The 26693-nt window shown below is 42.2% G+C and overlaps 1 protein-coding gene across 16 annotated transcripts in view; it reads left to right on the top strand.

Moving 5' to 3' along the window:
- The window catches only part of ank1a (ankyrin 1, erythrocytic a), an 88530-nt gene that overhangs the window by 50970 nt on the left and 10867 nt on the right, over nucleotides 1–26693 (top strand). For 9 of the 16 annotated variants that reach the window (XM_084947063.1, XM_084947069.1, XM_084947072.1 and 6 more), the window contains 38 exons: nucleotides 911–1012; nucleotides 3321–3419; nucleotides 4195–4293; nucleotides 4571–4669; nucleotides 4853–5038; nucleotides 5156–5254; nucleotides 5350–5448; nucleotides 5555–5653; nucleotides 6095–6292; nucleotides 6397–6495; nucleotides 6598–6696; nucleotides 6793–6891; nucleotides 7007–7204; nucleotides 7313–7411; nucleotides 7512–7610; nucleotides 7733–7930; nucleotides 8041–8139; nucleotides 8397–8495; nucleotides 9255–9353; nucleotides 9430–9522; nucleotides 9637–9709; nucleotides 9825–9845; nucleotides 14338–14458; nucleotides 14646–14724; nucleotides 15992–16107; nucleotides 16194–16418; nucleotides 16507–16661; nucleotides 16756–16967; nucleotides 18553–18757; nucleotides 18956–19052; nucleotides 19227–19455; nucleotides 19559–19687; nucleotides 19799–19918; nucleotides 19999–20083; nucleotides 20250–20324; nucleotides 20587–20718; nucleotides 20852–21007; nucleotides 25990–26632. In XM_084947063.1, the coding sequence (XP_084803189.1) occupies nucleotides 911–1012; nucleotides 3321–3419; nucleotides 4195–4293; nucleotides 4571–4669; nucleotides 4853–5038; nucleotides 5156–5254; nucleotides 5350–5448; nucleotides 5555–5653; nucleotides 6095–6292; nucleotides 6397–6495; nucleotides 6598–6696; nucleotides 6793–6891; nucleotides 7007–7204; nucleotides 7313–7411; nucleotides 7512–7610; nucleotides 7733–7930; nucleotides 8041–8139; nucleotides 8397–8495; nucleotides 9255–9353; nucleotides 9430–9522; nucleotides 9637–9709; nucleotides 9825–9845; nucleotides 14338–14458; nucleotides 14646–14724; nucleotides 15992–16107; nucleotides 16194–16418; nucleotides 16507–16661; nucleotides 16756–16967; nucleotides 18553–18757; nucleotides 18956–19052; nucleotides 19227–19455; nucleotides 19559–19687; nucleotides 19799–19918; nucleotides 19999–20083; nucleotides 20250–20324; nucleotides 20587–20718; nucleotides 20852–21007; nucleotides 25990–26632 (5234 nt within the window). The remainder of the gene's footprint in view (nucleotides 1–910; nucleotides 1013–3320; nucleotides 3420–4194; nucleotides 4294–4570; nucleotides 4670–4852; nucleotides 5039–5155; nucleotides 5255–5349; nucleotides 5449–5554; nucleotides 5654–6094; nucleotides 6293–6396; nucleotides 6496–6597; nucleotides 6697–6792; nucleotides 6892–7006; nucleotides 7205–7312; nucleotides 7412–7511; nucleotides 7611–7732; nucleotides 7931–8040; nucleotides 8140–8396; nucleotides 8496–9254; nucleotides 9354–9429; nucleotides 9523–9636; nucleotides 9710–9824; nucleotides 9846–14337; nucleotides 14459–14645; nucleotides 14725–15991; nucleotides 16108–16193; nucleotides 16419–16506; nucleotides 16662–16755; nucleotides 16968–18552; nucleotides 18758–18955; nucleotides 19053–19226; nucleotides 19456–19558; nucleotides 19688–19798; nucleotides 19919–19998; nucleotides 20084–20249; nucleotides 20325–20586; nucleotides 20719–20851; nucleotides 21008–25989; nucleotides 26633–26693) is intronic. The other 7 variants (XM_084947079.1, XM_084947076.1, XM_084947065.1 and 4 more) reach the window with 6 other exon arrangements.

The following is a 26693-nucleotide window of genomic DNA, read 5'->3' as shown; positions in this document are numbered from 1 at the left end:
CAATAGTCAACACAGCATAAAGCACTGAGGAAACCATCTTTTGTAGTGCGCAGCAGCATTTGGTGTTTTTCTTTTGGAACAAAAAAGAGGGATTTGTACAGTCAATAACTTTATTATTTGTGTTTATGCAAATGCATACAGTGAACGGCTGTTTATTCTTCTTGACCAGCATGTTGAGATGTCCATTCAGATGGGAAGAGGATGTAGGGAAGGGATAGCCAAGAGAGGAGATTATGTAAATGAAATAAAAAGGTGTGGGGCTTTGCTGCAGTCGACTTTCTCCCTGTGGTTCTCCCTCGGTCGCTCATGCTCCTGCTTCTGTTCCTCTCCCTTGCTTCCCCCCCGTGCCACATGAGTGATCCTGTTTCAGCGGCACCCCTGCCTGCCTTCCTGCCTGGAAGAGGCATGAAGCCCTCAGACACAGAAAAAACAACACAGACAAAAACAGAGAACATGCCATGTGCCGGCCTGTGAGCCAGAGCTCACCAAAGCCTCACACACTCTCTTCTCTCTCTGTCCTTTCTCCTTTTACCTTTGTCTCTTTCATTCACACACACACACACACACACACACACACACACACACACACACACACACACACACACACACACACACACACACACACACACACACACACACACACACACACCCATATTAAGGTCAAGATGTAGATTTTCAAACTGCACTGTCCAAAATACCCAAGGGAGGAGTGAAATGAGAGGAAAACTGATGGACGACTGCCATCATGCTATCGCTCTCAGTCCTTAAAACGCATTTTTCCCAAAAATAACCAAACCCTCTCTCTCTCTCTCCATTTTCCCTCTCTTGTCCTCTACTTTTATGCGTCTCTCACTTTCTCTTGTACCCCTTTATCCCCCTCTTTCCTCTTCTCTCCCTGTTTCTGTTGCAGGCAGATGCTGGCAACAGTTTTCTCCGAGCAGCCCGTTCTGGCAACCTGGACAAGGCCTTGGAACACATCAAAAATGGCATTGATATAAATACAGCCAATCAGGTGAGAGAACTCATTCACCAGATTAAATATCTAGACTGGCGTGCATATCAAACTACCAGCCAGTCACTTTTATTCAGACTGCACGTGGTTTTCTTGGCTCTTAATTCACGTTATGTAATTTTGCTTATCAGCAAACCTGGTCTTTAAACATATTGTGCTGTAGTGCACAGCAAAAGTAGAAACCGAACTTTATTTATTACTTTTCATGTGCCCACAGTCAAATCCTGCCAGGGTTTTAGTCTCCTGGCTCACTATCTGCTTTCTAACTCATTAAATTAAATTTTTAGGATATTGGTGGACTGCTCACTATAAAAAAGTGTGAATGGATGGTGTAGTAGCAGTGTCTCCAAAAATGAAATAAAATTAGGTATTTTTGTAGCTCTGCACTGAGTAGTACCTGCAGTACTTTTAAGTTTCTCCTATAGGTTACAGTGGGATAGATACAACGAGTACGTGGCGCCATTTAAAATAAAATCCCTAACCTAATTATGTTCTCCTCAGATTTTCTCTGTGTTACCAATGTTTACTGCATATGTGTAATGTTCAGTGTGCATGAAGTCTCTAAACTGACTAAATTTGTGTGCCATCCAGTGCACTGTATGTGTACGCTCGGTTAGACTGTTAATCAGTGGCTGAAGGTGACAGGTTGGGTTTTAAAGGGTCTCCAGAGGAGGTAATAAATGGGGCAGGGGCTTTTCCTTCGCCCCATTTCCATCCTCCTTTATGCTGACAGCGTCCAGGAAGAGATAGTGTTAGTGGGCTAGGAGTGAGGCCCTCAGGCTACAGAAACTTGGCCAAAACCTGTATGTGCGCACGAGAGAATACTATGGCTCATTAATCTAACTTAGTCATGGTTTCTCTTCCATTCGCTTACTGTATGGTGCCCTCAGCACTTTCTAATTATTTGGCGGTAATGCTTCTGTCAGGATTTCTGTGAGCCCTATTCACCATCACCGCAACGGACCCCACATAATGACAGGTTTATTTGTATAAAATGGCACTGTCCCGACCATTACTGGAAAACTGCTCTACAATGACAAAGGGATACACCCCACTGATTAAAAATGTGACTATGTACATGCAGAAAAACTACGATACCTTGGTAGATGTGTTTTCCTGAATGACACACTTTCATTTCATTGTGTTGTAGATACTCAACATGAAGTTGTTTTGTCTTTTTACTGTTTGGCATTAAATGTTTTTGACCTACAGAGATAATCTACAGCATTCCTGTTTCACTTACAGTTACGGTCCCTAAATGTGGAATTTATTCATGACATTTTGGAAAAACTGGTGTCTGCTTTGTGTCTTATTTTAAACCATTTTACATTGTTTTTTGGATAAAAACCAAGCAAACCTAGTCTTTTACTTCACATGGCTTACACCAATAGCTTTGACCAAATGTAAGCTATTATTATTATTATGTGTATTGCCATTGCTGTCATTGCTGGAACATGCACAGAGCGACAGGCTATCTGGCAAAAGCTGTAGATTGTCCCTTAAACCTCAGTGGTTGTGTGACAGTTTGAGTCAGTATGGTGGGAGTTTGGCCAGGTGGAGGCTTAACTGTTCCTTCTTTGTGTGGATACCTCTGCCATGGCTCACTCGCCAGCACGCTGCCTCACTCCAGCCCCTCCCTCACTATATTTTCTTCCCTCCCTGTCCCTCTCAGTCTAACTGATCCTCCACTGCCATCTCTCTTTGCCTGTTTATCTACTGTTTTCTAACTCGCCTCCTTTTTGTCTTGATTTTTTTTTTACCTTTTTACCTACCTCCCCCCTTTTCTTCCCTCCCTCCTTTGTCTGCAGTAGAGTGATGGTGTGCTGTGGTCTCTCCACTCAGAGGAATAATATCAGTGGTGTGGGAAAGGTCCAACCTCACATGTCCTGTGCGGCTGAAGGAAGGCTGTGTGAGGTCAGACCTATCCCACACGGCTCGTATTCTTCCCGGCCACGAGACCAGCGGCCTGCCATCTCCCTCCCGTCACCCTCCTCCTCCTCCTTTCATGATCATTAATCAAATGAAAGATTTTTCATCTTGATTTTCATCCCTGTAGACAGTGTTTTTGCTAATGGCCACTCTGATTCTGAGAGTACCGCATGCATGGTGTCCAGTGTAAGTATGTGCATGCTATGGTTTGTGAGTGATTCAGTCACTGTGATAACAGTGTCAGTTGGCATGGTCTTCAAGTGTTTGTGTGTATATATATACTGTCTGTTTGGTTTATTTTTTTCCATTAGAGGAAACTGCTCTTAGTGTGTGTAGGACCCTTCAGTGTGAGGTCTACTCTTCTCTCCCTTTCATTCAGAATGGGCTCAATGGGCTTCATCTGGCCTCAAAAGAAGGCCACGTCAAAATGGTGCTGGAGCTACTCCATAATGGGATCGTACTGGAAACCACCACGAAGGTAAAAACAAGTGTTGCAACCTTAACCCCTCAAAAATCACCTGTGGGGAAAAAAGAAAAAAAATCATAGATGCTTCAATATCAGATACATTTCTTGGAAACATGCCTAATGTTTTAGACTCTTCCTTGAGTCATTTTGCTGCTGTGAGGTTGACGATGAACCAGCTAGGACTGCAGGAACGTGCTGCTCCTGTCAAAAAAATGTTTTATAATGTCTGATCTTTTATAGTCGTAAAGAGCACAAGCTGACATCCATGCGTTTGTGTTATTCCTGCATCATCATCATAACGTTGGCCCAGGATCAACACTGCAACCAACCAATAACACTGTCTGATTAGTTTAGTTAGCATTAGCCAAGAAGTTAGCTAATGCTATGAAATACTATCACAAGCAAACCAAACTTAGTAACCAAAATTTGATAAACAGCAAACCTGACTTGATAATATTTCTTTTTATGTTGTACAAAGTAATAAAGATAACAATTGAAATGCTTACCATTTGTTCTGGAAGAGAATTTTATAAAATTAAAGAAATGTTTTTCGTGGTTTTTTTTTTAACACACTGCAAAGCTATGACATCACAGCAGCATGACTGGTCAGTTGCAATGCTGATGCAACATTATTGTGATGATGCAGGAACAACACCAATACAGATAACTTAACACCTTGTAATGCTGCCAGTTCTCAAAAAACCCCTAAACACTTTGCACTTTGAATTCACCTGTAATATTTTGTGTAAATGTTCACTTGTGTTCTCATGTTTCTGTGTTTTACCAGAAAGGGAACACGGCCCTGCACATCGCAGCCCTGGCAGGGCAGGAGCAGGTGGTCCAAGAGCTGGTTAACTATGGGGCCAATGTTAACGCTCAGTCGCAGGTGAGACAGAGCTGCCTTTCAAAGCAGTCGTCACTGAATCCGCAGAGGCTTCTCCTCAGGCTAACTATTGCGATCTCTACTGTGAAACCACTGTAGTAACTATTGCAATTCCATCTGTTAACATGTGTCTCTGTTCCAATATTTCTGTGTGTTGCTGTTCCCTCTCTGTCTACATCTCTGTGTGTGCATCTGTGACTGTCTCTCTGTTGCTGTGCTTGTGTGTCTGCTCTGCTGCTGTTGTGGGTGTGTGCGTGCCTGTTGTGTCTTTCTGAGACAGAAGGGTTTCACTCCACTCTACATGGCTGCACAAGAAAACCATCTAGAGGTTGTGAAGTTTCTTCTGGAGAACGGAGCCAATCAGAGCATTCCAACTGAGGTACCACTAAGCTGAGAGACATTTTTGAAGAGTTATCTCCCAAATTGCTCAGTCCTATCTCTGCTGATCCACACCCGCTGTGTTTTCATTCTGTTTTTGTTCTCATTAGCCTCTCTCCTTACATCGCTCTCATTTTCCTTCCATGAGTCAACCTCTCTTCTGGTTCTCTCCGGTGTGTTGCAGGATGGATTCACTCCTCTCGCCGTGGCTCTTCAGCAGGGGCATGAAAATGTTGTAGCCCTGCTCATCAACTATGGCACCAAAGGAAAGGTCCGCCTCCCTGCGCTGCACATTGCAGCACGCAACGATGATACACGCACAGCCGCAGTGCTTCTGCAGAACGACCCCAATCCTGATGTGCTAAGCAAGGTGTGTGTGTGTACAGAATGGAACAGGAATGTCTGTAATTGGTGTGTTTTAGCTGTTTGTTTCTTAAGTGCAAAGGGAATGAAAGTAGCATGGTGTTAACCTTATGTGTCCCTGCAGACTGGATTCACACCCCTCCACATTGCTGCGCACTATGAAAACTTGAACGTAGCTCAACTGCTGCTCAATAGAGGAGCCAATGTCAACTTCACCCCAAAGGTAGGGGAAAACTAATTGTAACTGAAGGTCAGTCACATGACTTGCTCTCTGTTCTTTTAGTTTTTTGTCTAAGCTCATCTGTGTCTGTTCTACAGAACGGTATCACCCCTCTGCACATTGCATCCAGACGGGGTAACGTGATCATGGTCCGACTCCTCCTGGACAGAGGGGCTCAGATTGATGCCAAGACCAAGGTTTCCAAAGCTCTCATCTCAAAGCTTTAGTGTTTCCAAAGCTCTGACTGTATTTTCCTAATTAGATGGTTCATTAACTAAATCACTAACAATCACTCCCCTCTAGGATGAGCTGACTCCTCTGCACTGTGCAGCAAGAAATGGCCATGTTAGGATTATAGAAATCCTGCTGGACCATGGAGCCCCCATTAATGCAAAGACTAAGGTAAACCCCTACAGGCATCAAGAAAATTCTTTAAGTCTCTTAAAGGTTTTATTTTTAACAGTAAGACAGGAAAGAATTCAAAACCCGTCATCTTTTCAACTGATTGTGAAAGACTCAATCCTTTGGCTTACTGTGGCATACTATCTAAATTGATGTATTTTGATGAGTGGGGTAATGGTTGTGGTCTTGCCTTTTATATTTGTAAATGAAATGTGAAGAGAGAGGACATGTGTGCCCAACATACCTGCTTTGGTTTGAGAAGCTGTTGCTTCAGCGTGACTTACAGTGTTTCTGAATTTCACTCTTTCGTTTGGTCATAAGTACAAATCTGGGAGCTTTTTTTTAAAATTTTCTGTTTTTAATCTGAAAATTTTCTTCCTGCCATGGGAGATAATAAAGAATCAACATATTTATTTATCTATCTATTTATTTGTTTTGCAGAATGGCCTGTCTCCAATCCACATGGCAGCGCAGGGCGACCACATGGACTGCGTCAAACAGCTTCTACAGTACAACGCAGAGATTGATGACATCACACTGGACCACCTCACCCCTCTGCATGTGGCGGCACACTGCGGTCACCACCGTATGGCCAAAGTATTGCTGGACAAAGGGGCCAAACCCAACTCTCGGGCTCTGGTTAGTGACAAACATACTCTAATAAGGCCAGATCAGCCTATTAAGTCATACGAGTCAAAGTTGCTCTTTACCTTCGTAGTAATGATAACTGTTTGCTTTCACAGAACGGCTTTACCCCTTTGCATATTGCTTGTAAAAAGAACCACATGCGTGTGATGGATCTCCTGCTCAAACACTCTGCGTCATTAGAGGCTGTGACTGAGGTAAGAACAGTTCAACTAGATAGATGTGAAGTTATGTAGATGATTTAATAAATCCCCAAGATCATTTCTAATTCTTGTAATCCTGTGCTCCCTTTTTTATAGTCCGGCTTAACCCCTTTGCACGTAGCATCATTTATGGGTCATCTCAACATTGTGAAGATCCTGCTGCAGAAAGGCGCTTCCCCCAGTGCTTCTAATGTGGTGGGTACCTAACTGAAATTTCAAGTCCAACTCAAATAACCAATTCATATTCCTGAGAGCATTATTGATTTGACTCTTTGGTTTGTGTGTGAACAGAAAGTGGAAACACCTCTCCATATGGCATCCCGGGCAGGACACCATGAGGTGGCAGAGTTTTTATTGCAGAATGGAGCCCCAGTGGACGCCAAAGCCAAGGTAGAGATGTTACACACCAAAGCATAAACGTCCAGTAAATAAATATGATACACGAATCCCGGCAGATGAAGCTGACCGAGCTTTGCATCCACGTGCTAATTTCCCTCCTGTATAGGATGACCAGACACCCCTGCACTGTGCAGCTCGGATGGGCCACAAGGAGCTAGTGAAGCTTCTGCTGGAGCAAAAGGCCAACCCCAACTCCACCACCACAGCAGGACACACACCTCTGCATATCGCTGCCCGGGAAGGTCATGTGCAAACTGTACGCATCCTTCTGGACATGGAGGCTCAACAGACTAAGATGACCAAGGTAAAGACTTCCTGCTGAACCTTCTGCTGTGAAATTTTAAACTGTCTGCCCAAATGCTAAAAACCCCTAACTGATGTTTTATACACTTTCCTGTTGATGCGTCTGCAGAAAGGCTTCACTCCACTCCATGTGGCCTCCAAGTATGGGAAGGTGGATGTAGCAGAGCTGCTTCTGGAAAGAGGAGCCAACCCAAATGCTGCCGGAAAAGTGAGGAAATCATAATGGGCTTGACTGTTTGGAAGAAGAACTAAATAAATCCTTGTTTGAACTACCACAGTCTGATTAATGTTTGAATTCCTTCCTACAGAATGGTCTCACTCCGCTGCACGTTGCTGTACATCACAACAACCTGGATGTTGTTAACCTTCTTGTTAGCAAAGGAGGATCACCACACAGTGCAGCCAGGGTAAATCAAATTAAAAATACACGTATATAGACACAAGGTCAGGCATTTTTCAAGCCAGATGGTTTAGTATTGTGTATGAATTCATGTCATTCTAAAAAAAAAAACCCACATCTGTTTTCTAGAATGGCTACACTGCCCTCCATATAGCATCCAAGCAGAACCAGGTGGAGGTGGCCAACAGCCTGCTGCAGTATGGAGCATCAGCCAATGCTGAGTCACTACAGGGTGTCACACCTCTCCACCTGGCCTCACAGGAAGGAAGGCCTGACATGGTGTCCCTGCTCATCTCCAAACAGGCCAACGTCAACCTCGGCAACAAGGCAAAGATAGAAAAAAATTTTAAAAATGAAAGAAATGTTACTGTAAAATAAACTATAGTCTATGTTGTTTTTGCTGTTTTTGACCTTTGTCTTTTCACTCTGACAAACAGAGTGGGTTAACACCCCTCCACCTGGTGGCACAGGAAGGACACGTTGGAATCGCTGATATCTTGGTGAAGCAGGGCGCGTCAGTCTATGCCGCAACACGGGTAAGACCTTTTCGTCACGCAGTGTTTTGTCTTTGAGCTGGAAGAGAAAATGTCTGAGTAGCTTTGATTTGTCTGGTTATATTTTGGTCCAGTCGCTGTTTTTGTAATTTTTGAATCAATCTTCTTTTCTTGAAACACTTTAACCATTTCAAAAACATAGTATGCAGTTCTAAAACATTTTTCATAAAACACTCAACCTCCATGTGGGATCATTACGATCCCGGTTACGACCTTCACTGTGTTTTCTCCACTTTCAGATGGGCTACACCCCACTCCATGTAGCTTGTCACTATGGCAACATCAAGATGGTGAAGTTCCTCCTGCAGCAACAGGCCAACGTGAACAGCAAAACAAGGGTGAGTGCCTCCCTCTGGCTCTGGACGAAAACTACAGCTAAAGCCGGATGGGAATGAGTCATAGAGCTTCAGTACAGTCTGTCAGTAACCACGGTTACAGTGTGTTAACACACAGCTCATGATGGCAGGGTTTCCCAGCTGTTAGTGTAAAATGATTTAATAGGACATAGAGGAGTTTTTTGCTCATAAGGGAATAAATGTTTGAAAACATGGTTTGATGTAATACATAGAGTAACTGTTTCAAGCTGGTGTGCGTTTTTCCATATTCATATGAAGATGCTAGAGGAAAAAAGCAACTATAAGAAAAGGTGGGATGTACTGTAGGGCTGCAATGAACCGACTAATCAGCTTTTTCACATATGACATTCTTTGTTTTTTTTTTCTCAGTTGGCTGCTCGTTGCAGTCTATTTTTGTTTAAAATGTTAAGCTTTTACTTTATTGTTTAATATAATGTAGTGGGTATTTTTCTTTTACATCACTTACAGTAATGTCTCAGTCTCAGTAAACTCAGGCATCAAGGCTCATCACAAATTTAAGCAAACTGACAAAACATTCCTACAACATTTTCATTTTATTTTTATTAGTTTTGTATGTATGTACGTATGTAAGTTTTATTTTATTTCTGTTTGGTCTGTGTTTTTTCACATCTGGCTTAGTTTAGCTTTTGTTGACTACCGTGAACGTGGTCTTTAGAAATCTCACAGAAATTCTAGTGTTTAGACCGACTTTTACACTTTTGTGTATTTTTTCTCTCACAGCTTGGTTACACTCCTCTGCATCAGGCAGCCCAACAGGGACACACGGATATTGTGACACTGTTGCTGAAGCATGGCGCCCAGCCCAATGAGACCACTACAGTGAGTGCGATTATCTCTTCGTCATCCTCATTCATAAAGTTTGGTGTTCATCGATGTCCCACTCTCTCTCTTTTAGCATGGCACGTCAGCTCTGGCTATCGCGAAGAGGTTAGGCTACATCTCGGTGATCGACGTCCTAAAACTTGTCACTGAGGAGACAGTTTCCATGGTGAGATGTTCAAAAAAGAGGTGGTGATAATCACATGGGAACATATTGTATGAAAAGTTGAACCTTCCCTTTTGGTGTTGTCGGTAACTGTTTTCTTTTCTCCATGCCCAAAAGACGACCACAGAGAAACATCGCATGAGTTTCCCAGAGACAGTGGATGAAATACTGGATGTGTCTGAGGATGAAGGTATTATCATTATTATCACTGAAATAAAACAGCAGGAACACTGTAACTGATTGATGATGTAAACATTTTTCCCCTCACGACTCATTTTTTTGCCTTTTGCTCTTTTTTTTTTTAGGAATTGCACAGCTAACATTAGGTATGAATGTCTGTTTCTTACGTGTGTGGCTCCATTTCAGACTCACGCCATCTTTGTGCCACTGCTTTTCTCTCTCTCCTTCGTTCCCCTCTGTGGTGGTGGCTCTGGTTTCTCACTGGCATGCACCCATAGCACCCATGTCTGTAACCTCGATATGTCCCAGTGCTAACACGCTCATTCTCTGACTCTCCAGGTGTCTTTGACATAAGCCCTTCATTGTTAATAATATTAAATCAAATATACATCTTTAGTTAGGAAAACACAAAAAAAACCTTCTTTGTGACTTTTAATAACTTAGATTTTAGTGTCATATATACATATTTTTAATATTCATTTGAAACATGTGTGACTTTAACCGTATCGCCATGTGAATCTGCCTCTATGTATTGCATCGTTTATTACTGTCTTGTGTTTCTGTCATGTGACCTGTGTTTGCTGGCTGATTGGTTGTTGGGTTGGGGACTCTTAGAAATGCTCAAAGGACTATTAGCATTAGTAATATGTCACATGACCAGGTTCTAAAAGGAGTTGCTTATAATTATCACACCACCGTTGGCCTCATGGTTATAGTCACTTTCAGCTAATGGTTTGCTTTTCCAGCTTGTTGTATGTGTAATATACGGTATATAAGGAAAAAACAGAGTTTGATTTTCAAGCTTGTTACAATTGCTCAGTATTTGGTATTACCACCTTTATTCTTTGACACAGCCTGAACTCTCATAGGCAGCTCCCTTGTCATATCTCTAACTAGGACATTCAAAACTCTTTTTGGATGTTGGCTGCCTTTTTTTCACTTCTGTGTTTTAGATCATTGTCATGCTGAAAATCAGGTGTTTTCAGAGAGTACTGCATGGTGGATCAAAATTTGATGGTAGTTTTCTACACCACTACCTGAAATGCAGCCCCAAACCATGACAGAGCCTCCACCGTGTTTTACGGATGGATCCAGACACTCAGGATCGTATCTCCTGTCCTCCGTACATACATAAAGCCCAAAAATTTAATCACTCCATACGACGTGTTGTTCAGGTGAACAGTAGATGAATCACCTGAGGGGTCAGATGCATCTCTCAGGTCTTGTGTCAGCTCTTTGCTGGATCTTTTCATGTCACTTAAGGACATGACTTTCAGCTACTCTTCACTCCTATAGGTAGTTTTTTAGGCTTGTCCTCCACTTCTTCCACCCCACATCAGTGGCTTAAACAATAGAATCAAATAAAATTCCTACTCCTAACTACTGTTCAAGACCACTTTAGAAACTTGGAAGCAGAATATAAGGAAATGAGAGATAGCTTGAGACTTTTGCAGAATACTGTTAAAAGCTACGGAGCTATTAAACAAAAAGACATTTACGCGCATGATTAAGCAGAGGACGTAGAATTATGAGCGGAGTAAAAAGAAACGCAGGATAAAACAAATGCTATGGTTGTGTCGTGTCACAGCTGAACCGTCGGTCAGGTCACAGCTATTTTCTGCTGCCCCCGTGTGGCCCAAAAAAAATCACTTATGACAGGTTTAAGGTTTCTCAGGTTTAACGCCTGAAGTTTACAATACCGCTGACAATAATGTCATGGGATATCATGTCTTGATATCTTTAGGCCCCTGATAATTCAACCAACAGTTTGTCAGTGTGGCTCTAAATATAGAAAGTAGCTGAGTCGCCGTCTTAAAGACACATCTCACATCCGGAATGGTAAACTGATATTAGCAGACTGCTTTGCCTACTCAACACATGCATGGCACACAAGACAGAGGATACGCAGGACATGAGCTAACTTGTGAACCTGTGGGTAGCGCACTCATGGAGTCAAACGTGGTGTAATGATAACTACGACATTACTGTGGCTCTGGGACCTCATGCAGACACACAGGCTGCTGCAGTCACTAATTCACGCACACGGGGAAGATTTCCTTTTGATGCTGATTAACACTTTAACATTATCGCCTGTTTTGGGGGGTAAGTAACTGAAGAGCACCTCAATTCACTTCTAGATATGTGCTTTGTTCTAAGGACAGCAGAGAGCAACTTGCACTGTTGGTGTTATAGGTGGAGTGAAATTCTGTTGTTCTGCTTGTCTCTGTGTTTGTGTTCATCTCTTTTAGAGCAAATCGCCTCCAGCATCACTCTCTGAAGCAGCGGCTGTCTAAAATGTTAGAAATTAAATTATGCTGATCCGTGCTCTGATGCACCCTCTGCTCATCAGTAACACTGTTGTCTCTAGCTGGATTTTATGAACTTTTCCAAAGTCAAGAGCACATTTTTATCTTTTTATTCTGATGTAGTAAAGATCAGTTAATCTGAATCAGCTGCCCACAGTGTCCTGCTGTATTGTTGATGTCCTCAGATCAGCTCTCTGTAGCAGTGACTCCACCCATATTTCCCATATTATAGTATAAGATGGTTTATTATTATTGTCCTCACCAGCAATTTGATCAGCTATAGGAGCAGAAGTGTTCTGTTAGAGCAAGGATGTGAGACTCACTTTACATTGTAGGCCACGCTCTGATCTTTTGTGGGTCAGAGGAGTGAAGAAGTTTAACCACACCCTGAGATATTTTAATATAAGAATGCATCTCAGTTTTTCCACATGATAACGAAATGCTGTTTGGGGCTTAAATTGTAAGAAAGCTCATTAGCTCATTGTGCAGTCTCTCCTATAATTATAAAAAGGTTTTTGTTAATTGACAGAATGTCATTTTTTTTAAATTCCTACATTGAACCCACTGTAAAAATCATAATTTTTATAGTAGGTAGTAAAAATAACTGAAACTTTCTTCCATTTAATTCAGGCCACTTCACTGTTTATTCCAGTAATACATTTTTTTCTCCTTTCATCCTACATCACATCTTTTGTCCATAAACACAACCCCATCAAGGAATTATGTTGCTCATTTTCCCCCCTTTGCCTTGTCCCCATTCTTGTGACACCTTAAATTGACACCTTAAAACCCAGATGCTGAATCTTGTATCAGGCCCCTGAGCTTGAATATTAAAGGTATGAACAATCCGGCTAGACTCTCAAAGGTATTCTCTCATCTGAAACACTTAAATGCTGACATCTCGTTCCCATTAGAGATCCCATTAGTCTCCGGTGTCGATGAGTGGGTGATGTCTTTCACTCAGCTTTTAATTCCAAAGCCAGAGGGGTAGCAATTTTGTTTAATAGAAGTCAAATTTACTGCTTACTGGTTTTTATTTGATAATAACAGCAGATTGTTGATTACTGCAGGCATTTTATAGCCTAACCCTTTATTATAAGTGAATATATGCTTGTAGTTTTAACAACCCGTGTTTAACAGTAGGTTGTCCATTTATTACGTCCATAGATGTTTTTTGGTTAAACACTGAACCCACCCTTTAATTTTTAATTTAGTTTAATTATAATCCAATTTATCCAAGTCAGTATTGGAATTTAATCTACAGAATGGCTTTGAAAATGCCACACCTAAGGTTTCTCCTTTTTCTGCATATTATTCTTGTACTGATCAATTATTTATCTATTTGATAACAGTACTTTTACCCACATAGTGACCTCTCCTGAATTTCACTTAAGTGCTCTCCCCAAACTGGTACAAAAAGGTTTTAGTGATGGTCTCAATTCTTAACAGGCTGCTGTTGTCAGGCGATGCATTCAATGTCTTTGTCATGTCCTAAATCCAGGACTTCATTGTACTTAATAATAAAAGATTATTTCTCCTCTCCGTTATTGTTGGGAGTAGCTTAAAGGATGCTGACATGGAAAACACTTCCTTCAACTTAGAGTTAGTTCTTGTCTTTCCCTCCCTGATAACAAGGCATGGGATGATCATCTCATACAATCAGTTCATGACTCTCAGTGATGATTCCAAAATTAGAGTTCACTTAACAAAACCTTTTTTTGCTTTTTAGTCGAAAACATATAAAAATGAATCGGGTCAGAATAATGGATGCCTTTTTTCCTATTCCGGAACAAATTTCCAAAAGCTTGATCCATTTCTCTGTTGCTACAGTGAGCAGTGTTTCTCCAAGTTAGAAAAGAGAAGATTCTCAGTGAAAGGCAACTTTTTTGGATCCTTTAAAAAATTCCCACTCAAACCATGTTCTCATGTCCCTTTGTGTTTAGTTTTTTCCACTAGTGTGTCATATATTTCATCTTTTTCACAATTTCCCTTAAATTCCAGTTTTCTGTGTGGAGAAAATGTTTCATCTACTCCTTTCTATTCAAAAAATGGGAACAACTGTGCAGCTTTCCTTCTACTATTGTATCCTGGATAAAAATGTGTTTGTGTTTGTGCTGCTGACTAGCTATAATAAGGCCAGATCATTTTCACCGATGTTTCATTTCACCAGTCTAACCACCACATAGCAGAGCCATCAGCTGGGATATCATGTTGTCTAACACTTCTCACAGCTGGTTAACAACCCTGTTCTCTTCTTTCTCTCTTTCTCTGATGCTGTTTCACCAACCTGACCACGGTCTGTTCGCTCTCTTTGGCATGTTGTTCTCTGAAGGAGAGGAGCTCTTGGGGACAGAAGGGGCCAGGTACATGAAGATGGATGACATGAAAGACCATGATGACGATTTCCTCTCCCCCAAGAAATCACTGGAGTACGAGAGAGGGCTGGGCACAGCGTAAGGGGGGCTGGTCGGGGAAGCAGGGGAGAGAGCCAAGCTAGTAACCTTAAGCTAATAGGTGGATGGATTGTAGGGGTTGCACCATAGACACACACACATTAAACACCAGGATGAACACTTGGGAGGAGATGCAAAGAAATGTCTTAAATCTAACTTTTTTTTTTCTCCTTTTTTCCTACAACAGAAATTATTCGCCAGCCATTCCACGGATCCCTCGTGTCTCTCCAGAGCCTGTTATCCTGAGAGAACATGAGATAGATCAGGTACTACAGAGCAGTATCACTGAGATACCAAAACCTAAAATAGTAAATGGATGCTTTTATTGCACTTTCATAATATCATCAGATGACAAAATCAGAGCGGCAGAGAAAGCTAGACTCTTTAGTATTGGTCTACCTCTTTCTGCTCCTGCATAACAAAGGAAAAAAAACAGGGGAAAAAAAGGTTTTATAGTTATTTTATGTGTTATACTTTTATTTACTCTTGAAAATGGCCCCATTCAAAGCCAACATAATTATTAAAATGTATGTAAGTATGAATCAACCTATAGTTGCATTGTACAGCTATATGAAAAAGCAAGTTTAAGGGTATACAACAAGAACACCCTTACGTATATTTTCCATAGGAATTAAGAGCATAAGTAGCAGCCAGGTGCTTTCAATTAAATGCACTTGATTAATTGATCATCAGCAACTGTGAGCACCTCTATAAAAGCATAGGTTTTGGCAGTTGTCTGGTCTAGCATTCAGGAGTAAAGTCATTAAACATCAATCTGGGAAGGGTTATGAGGCTATTTCCAAACAATTTGGAGTTGGTCATTCTGTGGAAAACGTTCAACACACTCATCAGTCTTCCCAGGAATAGACGTCCCAGCAAATCCAACTCAAGGTCAGACTATCCACCTGTCAGGCGGGTGGTGGAGCGGTGATGATTTGGGCTTGCTTTGTGGCCACAGGCCTTGGGCAACTTACGGTCATTGAAATCATCATCGATTCATGTGTATACCAACGTATTCTACAGTTAAATGTGAGGCCATCTGACTAACAGCTGAAGCTTGGCCCAAACTGGGTCATGCAACAAAACAATGATCCCAAGCACAGCAGCAAATCTACAACAGAAAAGAACAAAGTGCTGCAATGGCAGAGTCAAAGTTTCCTCTTTAAAATTTTTCCCACGCATAATTTTAAGAAGGCAGTGAATATTATTTAGTATGAGAAATGTAAGTGACTTTCAGAGTTATTATAAGACATATAGTGATTTCATATACACGAAAAAATATGTTGTTTTAAAATGTGTAAACACACAGTTTTGATTTCTGGTTCATTTGTTTCAGCATTTCTGTAACATGACATAAAACCCTCCTTTTAGTCAGTGCCAAAATGTCTTCTCAACATTCCCTGTAAAACTAGAATTTTAGTGACTATAAGCAGGTTTTCAGTACCCATCATATCACTTCCCGTACCTTTTTTTTTAAAATAAGTAATACGTTTTTAGTCATTTAAATCATTTATTTGTTTATGTCTGTTGTAGCAACACACTCCACTTCCACTGCCCAAAGAATACGACGAGGACTCACTGATTCCCAGCAGCCCTGCGACTGAGACGTCAGACAATGTCAGCCCAGTCGCCAGTCCCATACACACGGGGTCAGCACTGCAAGCATAAGAATCACTTAATCTCTGTTTATAATCTGATCGGAAAACTAACCGTCACAATCGCTGTCCGATAACAGGTTCCTGGTCAGTTTTATGGTGGATGCGCGTGGCGGTTCAATGCGAGGCAGCAGGCATAATGGTCTGCGTGTCATCATACCTCCGCGGACGTGTGCTGCACCCACCCGCATTACCTGCCGCCTGGTGAAGCCGCAGAAGCTGACCAGCCCCCCTCCACTGGTGGAGGGAGAGGGGCTGGCCAGCAGAATCATTTCCCTGGGTCCTGCAGGGATGCAGTTTCTGGGGTGAGGAAGCTTTTTTTTTTTTTTAAGTGTTTTATGTATTGTTAGGAAAGGGTTTCTCTACTCATGTGTAATTCTGTGTGTGTGGCAGACCGGTGATTGTGGAGATCCCCCACTTTGCTGCTCTCGGTCGTGGTGACCGGGAGCTCGTAGTGCTGAGGAGCGAGAATGGCTCGGTCTGGAAAGAACACCGCAACCGTTACGGGGACGAGGTGCTAGAAACAATCCTCAATGGGATGGATGAGGGTAAGAGTTTAAAGGCTGATCTCAGGCTGACACTCAGTTAAGCCACGGCCTAGTGTCATTGTTAAACAAACGCAACCACTTCTTCTCCCTTCAGATTTAGAAAGCCAAGAAGAACTTGGGAAGAAGCGAATCCGCCGCATCATCTCTACCGACTTCCCCCTTTATTTTGCCGTTGTGTCACGAGTGCAACAAGAAAGTGACCTGATTGGCCCGGAAGGAGGCTCCCTGACAAGTAAACTAGTGCCGATGGTCCAGGCCACGTTTCCCGAGACAGCAGTCACCAAACGAGTCCGTCTGGGGCTGCAGGTGAGATGGAACGAAGTGGAGAAGGAAGGAGAGGAGAGACAGAATCGTTAATGCCTGTGTTGCATGTTGGATTACTTTGATTGTGTAATGATGTATTCTTATGAGCATTTGTGCCAAGTTTCTTTGATTTACTTTACTGTTTTTGTCTGTTTGTCCATTTTTTCTTTTCGTTTTTTTTTTGGGAGGACCTTTTTGCCTTATATTTCACACATTGCATGCACTTGGCACCTTTGTATAACACTGGACTGATTTCAGTGACGTCTTTCTCGCTAAACTATTCTTGTCACTGACCATATTCTCTGTACTTAGCATTTTACACACTAAATTGAGATATCTAAAAAATAAGCCCATATAAGTTTATATCTATTTTTGAGTCATTTGAGTCTTTTAGTATCTTTACTGTCTAAAGAAAACAATATAAATAATTATTAGCTCAACTTTAGCACCACATTCTGTAAAGCAGTAATTTTTTTAAGAGGACATATAAGACATAGGACTGCATGTCCCCAAAACATCAAGGAGTCACATATCATGGCACTGGGCTGTTAATTATAAGACTAAAATACATTCAGTAATGTGATTTTACTTTTAAAAATGCAGTTAAACTGTACATTCTCTAAAAACAACAATCCAGTCATCAGACATAAAACTATATTGATTTCGTTCGAGTTTCTACCTTCCTAATTCTTCGCCGTATGCATCTATTTGTTTCTCAGACGTGCATATTTGGGATTTCAAGGTTTCGTTTGCATGTGATTTTTATTTTGGTTGCTTAATCAATACCGACTGTTTTGCCATTTGTTTTGCTGCATGTTCTTTTGTTCCAGTTCAAGATTCTGATTGCATTAATTCCTCATTCAAAATCTTCTTTCCATACATAGATCGGCAGCTTAAGCAGCTTGTGTGACTCCAAATCATGTTTCAGTAAATCAAAATGAAAAGTGGACCTTCTACTACTGTTTTGATGAAATTGTTTTTCTTTTAGGCACACGAGTGAATTCAATCCTAGCTCGATAGGTTTTGCAAACTAACAATGCTGATAGTGAATGTAACTGAATGTTAGTGAAATATAATGTTCAGTATTTTCTTACATGGCTATATTTTAGGAACATATCTGTTTAACTAAAATGCTCTTGTAGTAAATGCGTCATAAATGGCCTTGTGAAAAGCCACAGTGCCTTTTTACTTGATATCTCTCCTGTATTAATGATTGTAAAAGCTTCTTGTTAACATACTTTGTTACATTTTACAATAAAAAAAAATACTTATAAAGTCATGCAACCAGTTTGTGTTACTATTTGGTTTTCAGATGTATTGTTTCTGTGTTGAAGTCTTTTGTTCACTGCGGCCTTATTTCTCTTTCTCTCTCTTTCTCATCATCTTTAATTTTCCCCACTTGGTTGTCCTTTCTGTTATCCACTTCTGTTGTCTCATCATCCACCTACAATCAACTCATTACACGTGGCATCCTGATCTTTTTTAAAATCCTTCTTCATATTTATTTATTATCATTTAATCTCCCTTTCATCAAACCCGTGCTCCCTGTTGCGTACTCCCTTTTGCCATCATCGACTCCCAACCTCAGGCTCAGCCAGTTCCAGATGAGCTGGTTGCAAAGCTTCTCGGTAACCAAGCAAACTTTAGCCCCGTAGTCACGGTGGAGCCTCGGAGGCGCAAGTTTCACCGACCAATCGGCCTACGTATACCCCTGCCTCCATCTTGGAGGGAGAGCCCTCGAGACTCTGGGGAGGGTGATACTACCAGTCTGCGTCTTCTCTGCTCTGTCATAGGTACTGCATGCCACGGCTGTCACGTGGGTGTTTGTGTCAATGTCAGCAGTTTACTTCCAAAGCAAAGAAAGATTTGTGTATGGAGCTGATAGTCAGGCTTGGTTAAAATACTTGGTTTAAAATGCTGCCATCACTAGACTTACTCTTTATGACTGCTGATCACTCAGTGTGCTCTCTCTCATTCTCTGTGACTCCCAGGTGGTACAGCCCCAGCTCAATGGGAGGACATTACTGGCACTACTAAGCTTATCTATGCTAATGAATGTGCCAGTTTCACAACCAATGTTTCTGCACGGTAAGTTCAGATAGCAGCATGCGCAGTGAAATTATATTTGTCATCATAACACAGAAAAAAGAAAGATTATTCAAATTCTTTGCCATCTACAACCACTGCAGTAAGCAGCTTGGCTGTGCTTATAAAGAGACAAAGAACAGATGCATGTGACTGAACGTGATCGTTTTCTCCCAGATTCTGGCTCGCAGACTGTCCTCGGACAGCCGAGGCTGTGTCCTTTGCCAACCTGCTGTACAGGGAGCTGTCGGCCGTACCTTACATGGCCAAGTTTGTGGTGTTTGCAAAAATGAATGAGCTACGCGAGGGCCGTTTGCGCTGCTACTGCATGACTGATGACAAAATGGATAAAACTCTGGAGCAGCATGAGAACTTCACAGAGGTGGCTCGCAGCAGGGACATAGAGGTCAGTTCAGAGACCTTCTTACACAGGACAATCGAGTTCTTGGGCCATGTTGTGCTTATTGGATTACTTCTTTGTACATGTGTTAATGCCTCTGTGATTACAGGTTATGGAAGGAATGCCACTTCACCTGGAGTGTTCAGGGAATCTTGTTCCGGTGAGGAAGGCCACCCAGCAGCCTCGCTGCTTTAGCTTCCAGGCCTTCAGAGATAATCGACTTCCTGTCTCTGTTAAGGTGTTGCCTTTTGACTTGTCTTCAGTTTTATTTTCTTTGTTACTCCATTAGGTCTTTCTCTACTCATGCATCTGTCAGAATTTTTTTTAACCTTTAACCTCTGCGTCTAAGGTGAGGGACAGCAGTAAAGAGCCCACTGGATTTTTGTCTTTCCTTCGCAAATCCACCAAGTATGAAGACAGCCAGCATGTGCTCTGCAACCTCAACATCGCTATGCCTCCATGTATCAAGGTAAAGCTTTAAAAGACACATTCAATGTATTTGTTCACATTTCTCCCGAGATTTCCGACTGCATTGATGTTTTCTTTCAGATTGTTGGGAGTGAAGACCGAAGGCGAACTCTCACCCCGCTGGCTTTAAGAGAAAGATACAGTGCCCTAAATGAGCCTGCAATGGGTACGAGTCTCTCACTCTCACTTCTTTATGTAACTAGATCTGTCTACCTTCTAGGGAATAATGTATAATACATGATGATGGCTTCATTATGTCTTATCATAGCACTTAATTTCCAGCCAGCCTAGAATCATTAAGCATCTCAGCTTTATATTTGTGTTTTCTGCAGCATCAATGAGTGCTATGGAAAGGACAGAGCTGAAGATGGCTGTAATTGCAGAACAGTTGGGACTGAGCTGGGCTGGTGAGTGGATCTGTTTTATGTGCGGTAAACCATCCGTGTTTATCTAATGTCTGACAAGTTTGCTAGCATGCTGCTGATTAAACAAAGTTAACACATGGTGCCCAGCCAATGAAACTAATTATTTTCTCTGCCAAGAGCCGTGGCTATTTTACAGAGACTGTTCCTTCTCTTCTGTGTACGCCTCATCGGCGTGACTCATACGCCAAATTATATAAATATTTCTCCTGCTTTCTTGATCTTCCTTCTGTCATTTTCTAAACAGAGTTGGCACGTGAGCTTCAGCTGAGTGTGGATGACATTAACAAGATTCGTGTGGAGAATCCAAACTCGCTGCTGGAGCAGAGCTCCGCACTGCTCAACCTGTGGGCCACTCGCGAGGGCAAGAGGGCAAAGAGTCAGTAAATCTGAATTTGCTGTAGACATTTGCCATTTCACTTCACTCAAAGCTACACTTTTATGATTTCTAGAAACCCACCCCTCTTCTTCTTTTTTCCATGCATGCCTGTGACTCCTTTTTTTCACTGCAGTGGAGAGTTTGTACACAGCTCTGAAGAGCATTGACCGCATGGACATCATCAACATGTTGGAGGGCCAGCCACCTCAGCCTGTGAGACAAGGATCCCGTGATCTCAACAGACGTCGACACAGCGAGAGAGACCATCTGTCCCCTGGTATGACCAATGGTAAGCGCCCTCCCCAGATCCCATGGCCTGGTGTCATTTCTGTCCCATTTCCTTGATCTCCAGCCACTTTTCCAATAAACATGCACCTCTTTCCCTAAACTCCCCAGAAGATGAAGTCAAGTTTGTTTCCCTCTAAATGACTCTGTTGTCCCAATGTCCTTCTTATTTAATCTCTGTGATGCTCTTGTGTTTTAAAGCTGCCTCAAACTTTTGCAGGATTTTACCTCAGCAACACACAGAGGGACTCAGGACACTCCTACTGTAAAAAGGGTAATATAGAAATGCAGTGAAGTACCTAGAAAACCTTAATTAAATGGTATACTTCAGGGGGTTAATGGTGTATTGGTTCAGTTATTCCATTCTCCTATCCTCAGAGTTTAGTCTTTTTCTTGCTTGTTTGGTAGTTAAGATGTTCTGAGCTTAATTTCAGTTCTAATTCACAAGAATTGTATGCATCATAAAAAAATTCTATAAAATGTGCTGTCATTTAGCATGACATATTCTCTATAAAAACACCTTGTCATACATGATGAGTCCATGTAGATCATAAGTAAAGCCTCGCACATTTGGCCTTCTTACCAACTGTCAGACCTCAGTCTTTTCCTCATGGTTTCCTTCACACGTGCATACCCTACATCTTATTGATTCCATTTTCACATCTGGCCTGCTGTGAGCTCCCCGTCTTCCTGGACTGGCTCCTCCTCTCTGCCTGGAGTGCAGATGATGAGTTAGTCGGACAGGTGGTAGGTCCTCTCCGTGAAAACTGGAGCAATAATCAGAGATGTAACAATGCATACGGATGTGACCATGATGGCTAAAGCGTGAAAAGGGAGACACTCAGATCACAGCTGCAGTGAATCTGATAACTTTGTATCTGTCTCTTCTGTCTGTCTGTCTGTCTTTTTGGCTATTTGCCTCCCAAAGGTCGTTCCTGCTTTGACTTGGCGGATTTCAAAAACTGGATATTGTTTACTTGACTTATTTTACAGTGAAAAAAAAAGAATCAAGAGGTTTATGATTTACCGATCTAGTTCAGTACATACTAAAGTCACATCAATAGAGTGAGGCACCCAGCATGACTTTTCAGTGAATAAGAGTGAAACTAGCAAAAGCAAAAACTAGCAACAAAAAAAAGAAAAGAGTATTTAAAAATATTGTGGTGAAAAATAAAGAACAATGTGCACATAATTATTTTCAGTTTTTACTTTATTCACAGAAGTTAGATGAGAAGATGTCTCATCGCATGTTAGCTTAGCTTAGCATGAAGGGAGAAGAGACTGGAAGAAGCAGCTAGCAACCCTGGCTCTACTTTTAACCAGGTGACCTCAGTAAAACCACAGCGTAGACCTATAAACTTTAGACAAAGTTAAAAAAAAAAAAAAAAAAAAGCCACTGATGAACTGCTTTCACATCTGGACAGAAGCTAACTATACCTCGCTTTTTTCTCCACGTTTATGCTAAGCTGAGCTAACCAGCTGCTTTTTAACTGCAGAAATGTGTGGCATCAATCTTCTCATCTGACACTTTGGACAGAAAGGGAAGGAAATTCATGGATATTGAAACATGTCAGTGGTTATTTAAAATCAGATCCGCTATAGACTCCCCACCACCACAAAAACAAACGCGATTTCTATTTTTTAAAGTACTGTGTTTGCAGAAAATATTCCTTCAAACGTAAAATCAAAAGCAAGCAAAGGTTTGTTCAAAAGCGACTCCAGGTTACTAAACAAAGCATACACTTGATCATAATAGAGTAACCCGTTTTCCTTTAGACCTCTGTCTGCCTGTGTCTGCATGGGACTTAGTTTGAGTCTTTAGAGGTAGCGTTGGTGCACCGAATGTGCTTTTGGGAGCCCTGTTTCATTCCCTGTGACTCTGTCCCTCTCTTTGTTTTTCTCTGGTCATCTGCAGCCTAGCCGCCCCACTCTTCCTCCTTCTCACTTCCTCTCCGAACTCTGACCTCATGTTGACCTCTGACCCACATCTTAAGCTTTTATTTTTTGCGACAAATGCATTTTTCTTTTTTTTCTTTTTTTTCCTGACTCTTGAAAACCCCACTTTTCTTAAGTGTCCACTCTGTGACAGATACCCCTCACACAGACTGTGTACTCAGCACCCACTGGGAGGGGGGAGGTGACCCTCACTCTCTCTCACTGTTTCTGTCTGTGTTCATCACCCTGTTTTATATTCCTCTTCCTCTCTTGCTGCTCTTCTCTGTTTCCCACTCCTTCCTTTCCCTCCTTTCCCATCCCTTTTTTTCCCTGCTCTCCTGCATGTCGGCATGTGAACAAGACTTCGCTCATTGCTCATCTCCCTCGTGTTTGCATGGAGACACCGGGATGAAGGCCCGCTCTGAGACTGGACTGTTGGAGATAAAGCTTCAAATGCTGCATCAGTGCCTAATGTTGCCTGACAAACAGACATGTGTCTTTGCATGGCATGTATACTGAGAATGACTACAGTCTGTCTCTGTTACTCCTCGATGATCTGTCTTAAAAGGGGATACAGAAAGGCCACAGACCTTTTTTTGTGAACTGTGTCTGCTGTTCATGTATGAATGCTGTGATCGTTTTGTGTGTCGCTAATTCTACGTAAACCGTGTCCATCTTATGTTGTGCAACTATCTATCTTTGATGTCTCTGTGAGTTTTGAGATGTTCAGTTTGAATTTGTTCTCCAACTGTTTCTAAATGTGCTCATTGATTACTGTGAAGTCTATATGTCTCTATGTGTGTATGTGTGCGTGTATCGGTGTGAGCATCTCTACGTGTTTTTTAAATGTTTCGTGGCTTCCACATACATATATGTGCCCGTTTACTGGGCAAAAATTGTATCGTTTATTTATATATATATTTATGTTTCTGTACATACATCTGTCAGACAGATTTTCCATATTTCACACTTTTTATTATTTCAAATTTTCTCTCCAGATCTCTTTCTTTTCTCGTTATTTACAAATCGACTGCCACAAAGCGAGAGGGATGACAAACTCAGTTAGTTACAAATTCACATTCTTATTTCCTCCTTTTTGGTCTTACCACAAAGCACAAACACAAAATATCCTAAAAGGAAGATAGATAGATAGATAGATAGATAGATAGATAGATAGATAGATAGATAGATAGATAGATAGATAGATAGATAGATAGTCAGTCAGTCAGTCAGTCATGTTTATTTGGTTGATTTGGTTTTGAATTCTTTGTCATTAGATCTTATATATTCAGGCATCAGGCAATCATATATGCATTTGAAGACTAAAAGTGAATATAATTGAAGCCTCTAAAATTTAAACCTCTTAAAGCAGATGCCCTGGTATCTTGTGGGACCTAAATAAACACCAAATGATTGTTTGAATCTCGTACAGTAGCACTGAAGTACTATAAATTTAATTGCAAGTGAAAATCAAACGCCTGCAGTGTATAGATGTTCTGTATCTGGTTTAGACTAAATCTTCATAAGTCAAAGAACTACATCACAAACTAGAAGTCAGAGTTTATCATCAACTGTACGTAACTGAAAGCAGTTGGGATGTGAAAAAGAAAGTAGGACAAGGGTCTTTTCGATGGCTTGGTGTCTCAAATATCGCCTGCACTCTCAGCAGTACTCTACTGCTGGCCATGAATCAAGTTACAGCAGCCTGCACTCTGCAGCTTTCTTACCACTGTACAGTACATACGCATGGTCTCTCTCTCTCTCTCTCTCTCTCTCTCTCTCTCGCTCTCTCTGAGTCAAACATTAAGGAGAATCATTTCCTCTGCTTCATGTAATCTATGTACTGCATATGGATAGTATGTCCTTTAGTGGTCAGTCATACTGATACTCATGTTTTGCTTTACCTGCATTACCATTTTTTTCAATTTGTTCACATATTTATGTTGTAAAGGTTTATCACTCTTTACAAATTTAATATAATCAGGTTAGAAAATAAAAATGTTAATATTTGCAAAATAGCCTTAGGTGTAGTCTTCATCTAGATTTTCTTTCATTTTTAGCATGTTACATGAAGTTACTACTGCAATATATTTAATGCTTTCTGGGACATTGTACTCAGTTGTGCCAGGTCTGGTTTCATAAGAAAGAAAGAAAAAGAAAAAAAAAAAACAATTTTCGAAGGTTGTTCAGAAGACGGCTGTAGGAGTGACCTGAGTCCGCAGCTCATTACTAACACAAAGTTTTGCTAAATTATATATTTGCACTTGAAATTTGTTTGAGGCAGCAACATTGTGGCTTTCCTAGCAGAAGAAAATTGAAGTCTGTTGTAATTTGTTTGCATAAATTTGAATACTACTATGTTTTATCTTTACATAGTTGTGTTATATTGAATGCACTGTAAAAACAGTATGAGTCAGTGAGAGAGCAGCTGTGTGAAGAGTGCGTGCGTGTATGCGAGAAAATGCGATTGCCTGCGAGCATGCCATCCAGCCTGACACCGGTATTAACCTGCCTGTTTCTGAGTGGGTTTGAGTGCATGCATATACGAGTGTGAGCATATGTGAGTGCTGGTGTGGGTGTGAGACAGAGTGGGTGTGTGTGTGTGTGTCCCTGCTGGACAGGTGTCAATAATCCCTCTCCGTCTCCCTGCAGGTGGCAGCCAGCAGAGCAGCATCAGCCACTGCCGGCCTCGAACCCCAGTCTCAGCCTACTGGTTCAGCTGGCTGTGTCTGCTGCTGCTACCGCTGCTGCTCTGCTGCTGTCAGCGCTGGCTGATTGAGCTTGACAGCCTCTCTTCTAAAAGCTGCCCTTGCTCTCATGACCTTAGCTCCTTGCACCTTTATTCTAGCTCTTATTGTCTTGGCCCTCCCCTCCCTCCATCCCCACTCCTTTCCCATTTGTCCCTTCAGCCTCCTCTACTCCTCCCCTAAATGCCCAGCTACTGGCCAGGGGAACTTACCCCCCCTCCCAGGGTCCTGATGCTGTGGGGGGTGAGGTGGGGAGCGAGGCGGGGGGCCGGGTGTCAGTGTGCCTCTCTCTGTCTCGCTCCAGGTTATGGGCTCCCGCAGGAAGAGCTTCTCTCACCAGCTTCCATGCAGTACAGCCTGCCCTCCCCGCTGGGTGCTGAGTCTTACTGGCAGGAGGTCTCCAGCCTGGACTGTGCACCTATTGCCACCACAGAAGAAGACACCCTGATGGAGATGTCTGATGTACAGGTGTGGCCCTCAGGCAACAGCCCTTCCTTGGTGGCTGTGGAGGACTCCTCGCTGGAATGCAGCAATGCTGACGATTCGGAGGGTCTGCTGGGACTGCCGTATGGAAGTCTAGGTCGGCCGGCTAGTCAGGCCAGCGCAGCCAGCGGAGGGGGTGGGGTGCTGAGTGGCTCCATTGAGCTGCCCGAAGACGATTCAGAGATGGGCGTTGACTCGCTCAGCACCACCACACCAGCTTCGCTCGGGGGTACCATCGCTGGGATCAATCTTAACGGGCTGAACAATGGTCAGGGGTCAGAGGCGAGTTCAGAGGCATCAGCCGTCACAAGCACGACTGGTGGTGATGGAACTCGAGGAGGAGGAGGAGGAGGCGGGATGGGCTCAGAGGAAGGGCTTTCTCTTGTTGCAGGACAGCAAAGGGTGTATGCTCGGTTGAGTGAGTCAACTGGTCTGAGCAGTGCTACAGATCGGAATGGAGACAGGTGAGTCCGAGTTCTGTATGCCTCTCAGTTGGTGTGACGTCATATAACCTGGGGCTATAAA

This window comes from Perissodus microlepis, chromosome 12, assembly GCF_051167445.1.
Source record: "Perissodus microlepis isolate ML-2025 ecotype Zambia chromosome 12, ASM5116744v1, whole genome shotgun sequence".
Lineage (NCBI taxonomy): Eukaryota > Metazoa > Chordata > Actinopteri > Cichliformes > Cichlidae > Perissodus > Perissodus microlepis.
Note: the sequence above shows the minus strand (reverse complement) of the source record. Positions and strands in the feature narration are given on the sequence as shown.